This window comes from Coturnix japonica, chromosome 2 (assembly GCF_001577835.2).
Source record: "Coturnix japonica isolate 7356 chromosome 2, Coturnix japonica 2.1, whole genome shotgun sequence".
NCBI lineage: Eukaryota > Metazoa > Chordata > Aves > Galliformes > Phasianidae > Coturnix > Coturnix japonica.
Window position 1 is genome coordinate 133,310,242 of NC_029517.1, and position 11,099 is coordinate 133,321,340.

General features: G+C 45.4%; 1 protein-coding gene across 1 annotated transcript; it reads right to left on the reverse strand.

Annotated features, from left to right (window-relative positions):
• Nucleotides 1–218: 218 nt before the first annotated feature.
• ARC (activity regulated cytoskeleton associated protein) lies at nt 219–6,401 on the reverse strand. Its single transcript, XM_015856469.2, has 3 exons — nt 3,068–6,401; nt 2,380–2,543; nt 219–1,984 (listed from the first exon to the last, which is right to left on the reverse strand). The coding sequence occupies exon 1, from the start codon at nt 5,825–5,827 to the stop codon at nt 4,610–4,612; it is 1,218 nt and encodes a 405-aa protein (XP_015711955.1). The 5' UTR covers nt 5,828–6,401; the 3' UTR covers nt 219–1,984; nt 2,380–2,543; nt 3,068–4,609.
• Nucleotides 6,402–11,099: the final 4,698 nt, after the last annotated feature.

Genomic DNA, 11,099 nt, shown 5'->3' on the forward strand with positions numbered 1-11,099 from the left:
TACGAGGGGCTAAATAAAACAATTAAATCACCTCCTTATCCGCATCTAAACCCTCTTCTCCAAAGACTCAGCACATTCAATTTTTATGTCAGTTATCAAGTAAGATTTATGACTCACATAAGCCAAGTTGACTGACAAGACTAAATTTTCAGAGAGCAATAAATACTTGAGTATCCCATGAACCAAGGAAGAAAGATAAGAAAACAAGGCACAAAGCATTTGAAGCAGATATTTCAAAGTTTTATTGTATAAATCTACAAAAGGCTTTGCTACAATAGCAAATAAAGTCTAGTACTATTCTATTGACAGGTTCTAGTGGCTTGGTGTGATCTTGTAACTCCAACATAACATGTGAGGAATAAGCTGTCTGATACAGTCAGATCTAGGACAAGTGATGTCGGCTTACAAAGACCTTTGGCTTCAACCCCTATAACCTGCAGTGATTTGATGTGTTTGCCTTTTGTACAAGGTTGTTTGAATTAATAATATTTCTAGTAAAAATAAAAACTCTAAGGTAGTTTTGTCAGAATCAGATGTAAAATTGCCTAAGGAACAAAAATCCAATAGTTGAAATTCGCTAAAGTTTCACAGGCACAACACATACACACTTCTTCATTCACATGACTTTGCCCCAGCAAAACAAACTACCAGTCCTTCATGGAGAAGCTGGTAATATAAACCAGGGTGCTACAAGTAAAGCTCCAGTCTGCTAGGAGCAATAACTGAAATAAAATCAGCCAAGGATACTTACTTGTGCACATTCCACAAAGTCAGTTCAAAATGTATAAAGCTCAGGACCAAATCAAGATTCACAGGCAGGCTAACTCATTGGAAAGTCTACAGATATAGAAAATACTTATTGAGGCAGTTAGGTCCCTTGAGAAGGACTGTAGAAATTAAGCACCTCAAAATCTAACTTTGTATTGACCTTGGGATGATGCCTACCAAGTTGATTTTCACCTGTTTTCACATCATTTTCTAGTCTTGGACATTTCTGTTGAGCAATGTTGGAATGCACATTAAGTTCCATTGGCTTAGTTTAAAAACAACGGAACAACTCAGAATTTGGTTAGGTACATTTGTTGGCTGAAAACATACACACCCGCACTGACACACACACACGCATACCCAGGACAGTTGGCTCTGGAAGAGAGAGGAACCAACTGGATCCTTTCAAATGAGATGTGAACCAAACTGTCTTGCAAAAAGGCTTGGTTCAATTCACACATTGTCTTTCATGCACCTTTTGCACTCCCTGGGTCTGGATGGAAGCAGCTGCACCAAAGCCAACACAAGAACCTTGGTTCTTGCAGTAACTGGCCCATGCAGATCCAGGAAGTGCCCACTGTCTCACAAGAGCATCCCTTTTGGCAAGACAGCTGGCCCTGTTGTGCAAACTCAAGCAGTTCAGACAAGCATCTGAACCCCAGGATGCTTCTCCGAACTTCCAGAGCTGTTTGAGGTTTGAAAGCTGATACCCGCATGAAATGAAGCGACCCTCAACTCAGGAAAAATGAGTTACAGCCTTGAGAGCATGGAGGGTTCGTAGCCTGTGTAGGGTCAGTCATTTGGCAAAGTTAATCAGGAAAGTTTTTTCTAGCTGATAATCCAGTGAAGATTTCTCAGTGGCCCCAGATAGCAGAGGTATGGTGTCATCGCAACAGACAGTCACTACAAGTCCAGCATCCTTGCTGTCCTCAACACCCATATTTGGCTTTTTTGCTCTGCCTTTTGGTTTCTCTTTTTCAGCACTTTCTTCTGCACTTGGACTAGTTGGACCAGCTCAGCCTTTTCTGCATCCTGTTGGAAGTGGCTCCACTTTTCACTCAGGCTCTCAGCATCTTGAGTATAGCACTGCACTGCATGAGAGGCTCTTTGGTGCACACTTTGCCCTCTGCCTTCTAGCAGTGCTTGCTTATCACCTGGGAAGACATGACTCTTGGGCACAGAGGAGGAAACTCAGTAACAGGAGCAGCAGGAATATCTAAAATAAAAAAAAATATGACACAGCTCAGGTTAGATTTCCAAAGTAGTGAGTACAAGGTATTTCTCAGGAGATGGGTTAATAATCAGCTGTGCCCACCAGGTGCTCAAGGGCTGAAAGTCCCATTAGGCATTTTAGTTTAAGCTTTTGCCAGTGGTACAACAGAAAGGAAGGCTGGATATACACCACCCCCACAGAATTAATCACTGGGACTGATGCTTGTGTTTGCAAATCAAGCAGCTGAAATCCCACTATCAGCTGGTGACCTGATAGTGACCATTAGGTCTGAGGTCCCAGGACTAGCACAGATATTTGCACCTGGGCTATTCAATATTGTGAGTAAGGGTATGAAGAGGCTAAGAAAGGCCCATAAGGATAAAAGGAGGGGTAATTACCTGTGCCAGGCTTTCATTCAGACAGTAGATCTGGCACTGGGTGGCTGGGGATCCTGGCAGCAGGTCTCATGTTGAATCACTGGTTTTGAAGTCTTTTCCCTTTGGCTTTCCTTCTGAGTCTTGACTACTGTGATTTCTTCTCAGAGGAGGATCTGAGTGAGTCACTGTAATAAGGAGAAGATAATGCTTGTAATGCATGGCCAGCTCATCCTCAGCAGTGACACCCACTCCTCCACCACCCATTCCAGGTCATTAGTAAGAACTGCTCATTTCTCTCTACAGACACAGCCACTGCAGACTAATTCACTCTAAGCAAGGGAGAGGAGAGCCCTCGCTCCTCCTAACAAAGACTTACAGCTAGGCAAATGTGTAGAACAGATATGCATCCACTTTGGGCTGCGTATGGACCTTTGATGTGTTGTCACAGCTGGGCACTCAAGCCCAGAACTTCATGGGGCAGATCCTTCCCACTCTCTCCCCATATTAATGGGAATTTGTTATGTTTGGAAACTTTTTCTTTTCACTGTCTTTTATTTCCCTTCGGTTGTCCCCCCCTTCTTTTCCTCCAAGCTCTACCTCATCATTTATAGTACTCTATGTCCCATTTATTCCACTGTAAGGCTCTCACTAAACAGACTAAATTTGGTCTAAGGTGTGCAGACAGAAAAATGCCAGAAGGTTGTCCTACCTTCAGCCTCTTGGAAGGAAGCAAGCCAAAGGTCTTGCAAGCCACTACTGCTGATGTTGCAGTGCCAGGAACATCCCACGGGCAGTCCTGTTGCTGTATGACTGCTGCATCTCCTTGCAGAGATGTTTCTTATTTGGTCTGGTGATGAATGCAGATGATGCTCAAGATGTGTCCAGCCTTGAGAAGCTTCAAAGAGCCAAATTTCATCATTCTCACAGCAATTTCATCTCAAAGTTAGGTCAAGACTGAGCATTGCTGTCTCAACATGGAAAATGTCACCAAGTCCAAGCCTGCCTCCATCCATGACAAAGGGACTGCTGTAGTAGTTCTGTGTGAGCAGATAATGCTTTGTCCTCAGGTGCTCCAGGACAGAGTTGCCAGACTTTCCAAGGTTATTTCGAGTCTGTCTGTTAAAGCAGAAGTTCTTCTTTATGATGCACAGGTTGAGCCTGTGCTGGGACATACAGCTCCTCTTTTTGCTTTGTTTTGCTTTTATATGGCAGAAGTTCCTGTTGTCTCCACTCATCAGCATGGACATGATTTGCTGCTCTGGGGATATTTTGCTCTGGATTTAGGATGTGTTTGTTTGTTTCATTCAAAATATAAGGATTTATTTCCCTCAAACCATCCCTCCCTCCCCCCATTCTGCTTAAATCTCTCTAGTGTTTTCTCTCTCCACTCTCCCTTCTCTGAAGGGAGACACATTCTCCTTTCAATAAATGAACTCAGAATTTAATCTGAAACTCTATTTACTACTGAATGCACAGTAGAATGTGCAGAGAAAAGGTGAAATTTGCTTCTGCACTGCAATGACCTTGATTTGAGCAAACAAAAACTAGGATAAGGAGTAAACTGTCCTCTTGGGAGCAAAAGCATTAAAGCAGGTTAGGTGCAGTAGAATTAAAACCACTAAAAAATATCCAGATTCTTAAAGTTTTCATTTCATGAAGTCATAAGATTTCTCTTTAAATAAACACCTTTTTAAAAATAAAAAAAAAATATTTACTCCTTTAGATTAAGATAGAATAGGAGATTGTTAAGTAAACAGAAGCCCAGTGGTAAACTAGAAATGGTCAAAGGTCAAAAGAAGGATGTCCTCTCAGAACAAGGATATCTCTTCAGAAGAGGGAGGGGAGAAGGAGAAGAGATCCAGATGGGTAGGAACCCTCAGCCAATAGCTGTGCTCATGTGAAGTCCTTGAAAGCCGCCAGTGCCAAGCAACTGCTTTTGAATTTGGGGAATTGTCTCTAGTTTCTTGTCATGGGTCTTATAAAATAGTCCATTCCCCGCAGAGGTGCAAATAGCATCTCCAGCACCACTGGATTGCGTGGCTCATGTGAGGTGGGCAACCATATCCTAAGGTGCCTCTCCCCCTTCACCACCCTCCCCCCACAAGCAAAGTTAATTCCTTTGCTATGGGCTGTTGGACTGAGCACGCCTCATGTCATGTCTCAGCCGGAACCTCTCTTTGAGCAGAAGCTTCGTAAATATGCCCTTTTCTCCCTTTCATGTAACCCAGATTGATATCTCCACCCAGCTAGCTCATATGACAGTAGCTGGTGGGCTAGGGGGCTGCTCGGGTTGTGTCCCATTGCTTGGCACAGGACTGGCAGTGGTGGAGGGAGGCACGCTCTCTACAGAGTCCCCAGACTGAATCTCAGGGGTCCTCTGAGGGCTGGGCTCTTCTGAATGGTCCATGTTGCCTTGGACTTCCTTCCCTCTTTGAATCAGCTGCTCTAAGGTCTTGGGCAAGGGGTAGCTCAAGAAGCGCTTCAGTTTGGGCTGGAGGGTTCCTACCACGTACTGAATAATCTCTTCCTCATCTGCATCAACATAGAGGGTCTGATACAGGTCTCTCTTGCGCCAGAGGAACTGATCCAGTGGCTCTCCCTCTTTCTGGGGTAGATCCAGCTCCCTTTTGATAGCATCCCTTGTCAGAGTCCCCTCGCTGTACTGCAGGAACTCTTTCTTGAACTCAACCCAGTTCTTGACAGAGTCCTGCTTGTACTCCCACCACTTTTTAGCTGGACCGTTCATATGGTTTTGGATCTGAGACAACCAGTACTCCTCTGTCCCACCCACCTGCTTTAAGTACTCCTCCAAGTGGCTCAGAAACTCATGTGGATCCTCAAAGATCTGAGTCTCCACTGGGGATGCTGGAGCATCATCTGACACAGAGACCCACTGGTAGGAATCATGGGCCTGGGGGATGCTGGGCACCTCCCCAGGTGCTGGGGTCAATGCATACATTTGGCTCATATCAAGGGCATAATCATATATCTCCCCCTCACTTGGCCTTATCTCTGGACCTCCTACCCCAACAGACACAGTCTGCTTGCCATGCTCCCCAGGACAATATTTGCCTCCCATGGACTCCAGACGGTCCGCCCACTTCTCCAGACGGAAAAAGACCTCCTTCCAAACATTCATCTCTCTCTTGACCCACCTCTCCAGATGAGCAATGGTCTCCTGACATCTGGCCAGGCAGGCCTTGATGGACTTCTTCCATCTCTGATTATCAGTTGGCACATGGTCCTCTAAGTTATTCTCTAACTTTCCCACTGATTTCTGCAAACCTTTCAGCTCGCGCTCTACCTGCTTGGAGACTTCAGACAGGAGGTGCCGGTGGGTCCTCCTGACATGCTCCAACATTTCTGCCCTGCATTTCCCTATTTGTAGGATCACATTGGGCTTGTTGGCTACTCCACGGTGCCCCTGGAAGGAGTGGATGCCCGCATTGGTGACATTATCCAGCTGCATGGCTCCTACTGTATAAGTATGGAACACAGACAGAACTGGGTTATAAGCCCTGGCCCTAGAGCCTGTTCCTAAAACCCTCAGCACAGCACTTCCCAAACAACACACAAAGACTTCTAAACCCCCCTCAAAGGACTTTCAGACACAAACACAACCAAATCAGATATCACCACAGAGCGAGCTGTTCAGTCCCCGTGGATCACAGAGAGAGTTGGAAGCAAATTTCTCCTCCTGGAAACGCTGGTCTCACGTGTTCAGAGTGTCCCAGAGAGAGGCAGGATCCTTCAGGAGCACAAGGAGAAGAGCTGGCAAAGACGTCTGACCCCAAACATGTGCCCGCTACCTGCTCGTCTGTAGCTGAGAGTCTTGAACAGCGCACAGTCCCCGCTCGTTGAAACACGCAGCGATGCTCACAGAAGCTGGAAGCTGTTGGTGCTGCAAAGGGAAAAAAAATAAAAAGAAAAAGAAATCCTGATGATTTCTTCTCCAGTAAACTTGCTGAGACAAAATTGCTTTCGGTAGAGATGCAAAGAGCTCTGCTTCTCTTCCCTGTCTGAACTGCCACTAGTCCAGGCACTTCCATCTACTTATACCCCACACAGCTCAACATGTGGGTGTTGCCCTGCCTCCTCTCGCACTCTCAGCACAGCATTCATTGGAGGAAAAGCGAGGCCGGTGTCTGTGGCAACCCAGATCTTGGCAGCCTCCCCTTGCTTCCCACCCCCTCGCCTACGCCCCCAGACTCGACGCGAGAAGCACTTGAAAGGTGCTGGAGACAGTTGGATAGATGGATGAGTAATCGCACCTTCCGCCTTTCAGATTGCAGGAAAAACACTTATTCATGCCACAACTATTTACTCAGCAAGGTCATCATTAGCATGCTTCTCCTGGCAGGGCTCTCAGAGGGAGAAATGAGGAGGAATTCGGTGTGTCACACCAAGGCAGATGCCCACGGTCCCCCCGCACGCCCTCACATGCACACACACACACACACACAGAGCTGCTCACTCCTAATGCACATGCTTGGAAATGGTGACAATTCAGCAGGAAAAAAAAAAAAGAAAAAAAAAATGAGAGAGAGGGAGAGACAAAAAGAAAAGGAGGGGGGAAGAATAAGGGGGAAATACTCAAAGGAGCCACTTCAGTACACACTGCAGCACTCTGGACTTTTCTAAAGCATTGGCAGGTGGGAGTCATTCCCCACTGCTTAATTGCACAAGACCAACCGCTATCTTGGGAATATTCAGTCAGGGAGGGGGATGGCATCCTGGTTTTTACACCAAATTAAATCCGCCCATCAAAAGCCTGTTCCGTACTTAGCTTGAATCAGATGCTTAATCAGTTAGCCAACCCACAAGCGCAGATGAAGCTACATTTGTTCTTCGCTCCTGACAAAGCAGGAAAAGCCAACCATAAAAGGAGACCCGGGGACTTATGTAAGCCAAAGATAAAGGATTCCCTAATCTGTGAGAGTTCCCTGCCGGAACCTCCCTGGAGAGGTTCTGAGGACATCCGGGGCTTCTCGTCCCCTCCTGATGACAGTGACTGGAGGCAATAGGATGCTGATTCATGAATATTACCTAAAAAGAGGTTTTAAGCTTTGTTGCCGCTGAGGAGGTGCTTTGCCTCTGCTTGAGACAATAGGCAACGTGCCAGGCAGGCTTAGAAAGGGTCCCTGCTCCCTTGGCTCCTTGCCACATGTTTTCTGTTGGGTCAGAGCAAAATGCAGAGGTGATGGTCCTGAAAGGGGATCTCAGTGATCCCATGCATTTGGTCAAGGTGGAGTCCCCCAGGAAGAAAGTGGTGGTGGTTAAACAGCATTTTGTGTTGAATGCCACAAGGGACTGGGGTCAGGGCATCCCTTCCCACCATATCCATGTGCTCCATGAAAATACATCTGTTCCCTACCAGATGATGCAGTATTGGCATATGAACAAATGACTCCGGCTACTGGGGTAAACAGGAGGGTTATCTGAGGCTGTGTGGTTGAATTAAAGTGGGGAGTGCCATCAAGAAGGGCTCAAAAGTCTGAGGGTAGAAGCCCAGGATTCCTAATCCAGCAGACCCTCCTAATGACACTTTATTATGCCACACATATGATAATGGGGGTATGACTGTCAGGCTGCTATGCTGCCTGTCTCCCTTATTTCTCCACATTCACCCAGCTTACCTGGACATGAGATGTTTGTACAACTGTGTTTGTGTTTAGGAAGGGTTAGAAAGGAGATTATTCAAGGAGGTGGGACCGATCAATAGGTTTTTATGCTGAAATTTCTATACTCTAGAGAATCCTCCTTAAACCTATCTTGCTATAAAATACCACAGAAACTGGGAGAGTCTATGCAATCTGACTATGGTTTAGAATAAGATTATTCTCTGGAAAGGTTTTAACCCAAGATCCTCAGAAATTACCCTTACGAGAGTACCAGTGAATGCTATTCCAGCCTCTGATACCTCTCCTTCATTTTCCTTTAGTTTTCAGAGTGAAAGGATTCATCAGGGACTGAATGGCATATTTAGTCACTTAGAATCATAGTCTATCCTGAATTAGTGGGAACCCACCAGGATCACTGAGTCCAACTCCTGACTCCATATAGGTCCACCCAATTTTTAAACCCTGTGTCTAAGAGCCCTGTCCAAACAAGGTAATTGAGGCTGAAATGAACCTCAGGAGGTTCCTAGACAAACCTCCTGTTCCAAGTAGGGCCAGTAGCTTCAGGGTCAGATGAGGTTGTTCAGGGCCTTATCCTGACAGATCTTGAAAGCCCCAGGGATGGGGTTAAGATAGCTCTTTGGACAGCCTGTCCTCAGATGGAAGATATTTCTACTTACATTCAGACTGAGTGTTTTGTCTCCCTCTATGCCCGATATCTCTTGTCTTCTTTCCATTGACCTCTGTTTTGTCCATGATAACGTCCACACAGGTACAGGGGTCCACTGTTTGGTCCCTTAAGGCCATCCCTTCTCCAGGAGCCTTGGTCCCACAACAAGTGATATCAAACATCCCAATCCTAATCACCTCAGAGTCCTCCACTGAACTTGGTCCAACTGAACAATGTATTTTATTGAGGAGTGCAAAGCTGGATATGGTCTAATACATCCTGATCAGAGGAGATAAATGATTTCTATTGATCTCCTGGCTGTGTTTATGCTATCTCAGTCCAGGTCATTCTTTTTTTTTTTGCTTCTTGGACACACTGCTGGATCATGCTCAATTTATTGTCTCACAGCACTCTCAGATTCATTTTTTTGACCTCTATCAGTAAGTCCCTGCCACAAACTCTTTCTTCCCAAGCATAGGAAGCTGCTCCTGAATATCATATCCTTGTGGAATGTTGGAAAGTTTCTGTTGGTTCATTCTTCCAGCTTGACCGGGTGTCTGGGCTCACCTCCTGCACCTCAGTCACTGAGCTGTCCTCCTAATCTATGTGCTATTCTTTTGCAGAAGGGGTGGTGAGGGAGAATGAGGAGGAGGAAGAAAGGGGGTTTTCCTTCTGGACCTGCTGAGGCATGTCTGATTAATATATAGAGATAAGAATTTTCATTGTCTTTCTAATTAAAGTAAGGTGTGTGGGAAGAGGAGGAGGAGGGAGGGGAGCCGGAAAAGATGGGAGGACGATGAGGTTGAGCACTGATCGCTGACAAGGAAAGGCAATTTGAGGCAGATAGATAATTCTGTAGCACAGACAGAATGATGGGCATGGAGGGACAGGAGGTATAGGGCAAGATGGGAAGGAGGCTTTCACTGCTACAGCATTTTTATTCCATGGCTTCACAGAGAAATGAGGGGACAAGAGAAAGAGAATTTTGAAGTGAGAAAGGAAAAGGAAGAGCAGTGAGCAGGGATAAATTCCTATGAAACAGCTAAGCAGAAAGAAGGAAGGGAGAGAAAATAGTAAAAGTCACATCTCAGCTCAGCAGGGATGCTGTCAATGTGGGTTGTCTCTATAGAGCTTCCCAACAGTGTTAAAGCACAGGAGATTAGGATCAGTCCCAAAACATAAGGAGAAAGAAAGAAAAGCTGACAGCCTAATTGTATGGCAGCAAGAAGTTACAGAAAACCCTGTTGCAGGGAAGGAGAGCAAAAAAAAACCAACCAAAAGAATACAGGATAATTGATCCATAGCCAGCATTGGAAGCTTCCTGGTGACGGAGGGTTCTTTGCTAAAGATCCATCTCACCCATGGATGGGGGATGATGCCCTGTCCCTGAAGGTGTATATGGGAGTTTAGGCAATCCAATCTAGTATTTGATCTGACAGCTGGCAGCCCTGCCTGTGGCAAGAGGGTTGGAACTGGATGATCCTTGAGATTCCTTCCAACCCAAGACATCCTGTGATTCGATGATTCTGTGGTGATTCTATGGGTTTTCCTTCCCTATTCTATCTCATGACAGGACAAGATGCTTTCTGGGGATGAGCCTGATCTGTGAGCCAGATGAGCCTGGTGGATCAGTGGGAAGGGAAGATTTCAAGGCATTGAGATGTTTAAGGGTCAGCAGACATATAGTCTTTTAGTATTCCATACTCAAAAGAGTTCTTCTGGGTTCTGTGTTATGCAGTGCCAATACTCTGATTATTCACTGTGGTGTGCACAGCATTCCTTCACTGCAGAGCTGTTGGGAGGTCCCCATCCTTGACAAGGACTGTGTGAAGAGCCTCAAGTTAGAAATCTGAACATGAATGTGCAATGAATTCCATACCTTTTCAGGGGACTGATTTCTTCCACTGGTGAACAAGGAGTTTTCTGTTTTAACCTACAGCTGCTGTGCTAGAATTTTCTCTTTCACCTCCAGAAATACTTCTTTCTTCTAGAAGGAAAAAAGGAAAAAAAAAAAAAAAGAAAGAAAGAAGGAAAGAAAGGAATTACAATCCTTCCCCTACTGATCCACTTACAGCATACTGCAGAAAGCTGGCCAATCATTTGTTTCTCTCGTAGCAAAATCCTCAAGAAGGGAAGAAAAACAGAAACCAAACTGCTGGGCTTTGTTTTATATATATATATATATATATATATATATGTATAATATATATATAAACAATAATAATAACACGTTTTATTTACACCACACGTCCCTATTCAACCACCTCCATCCCTGGAACACTTTATTGCATTGAAGTTGGCACTCACAACACAGATCTCTGCATTCAATGCACAGTTCACGTCAGTGGCTCCATTGTTCCTACCCACCTGGCCAACCATTGTCCTCCACGCTTGGGGCCCACACGTCACATGCTGGGAAGGTTGGGAAACAAGCAGGGAGCTGAGGGCAGTCT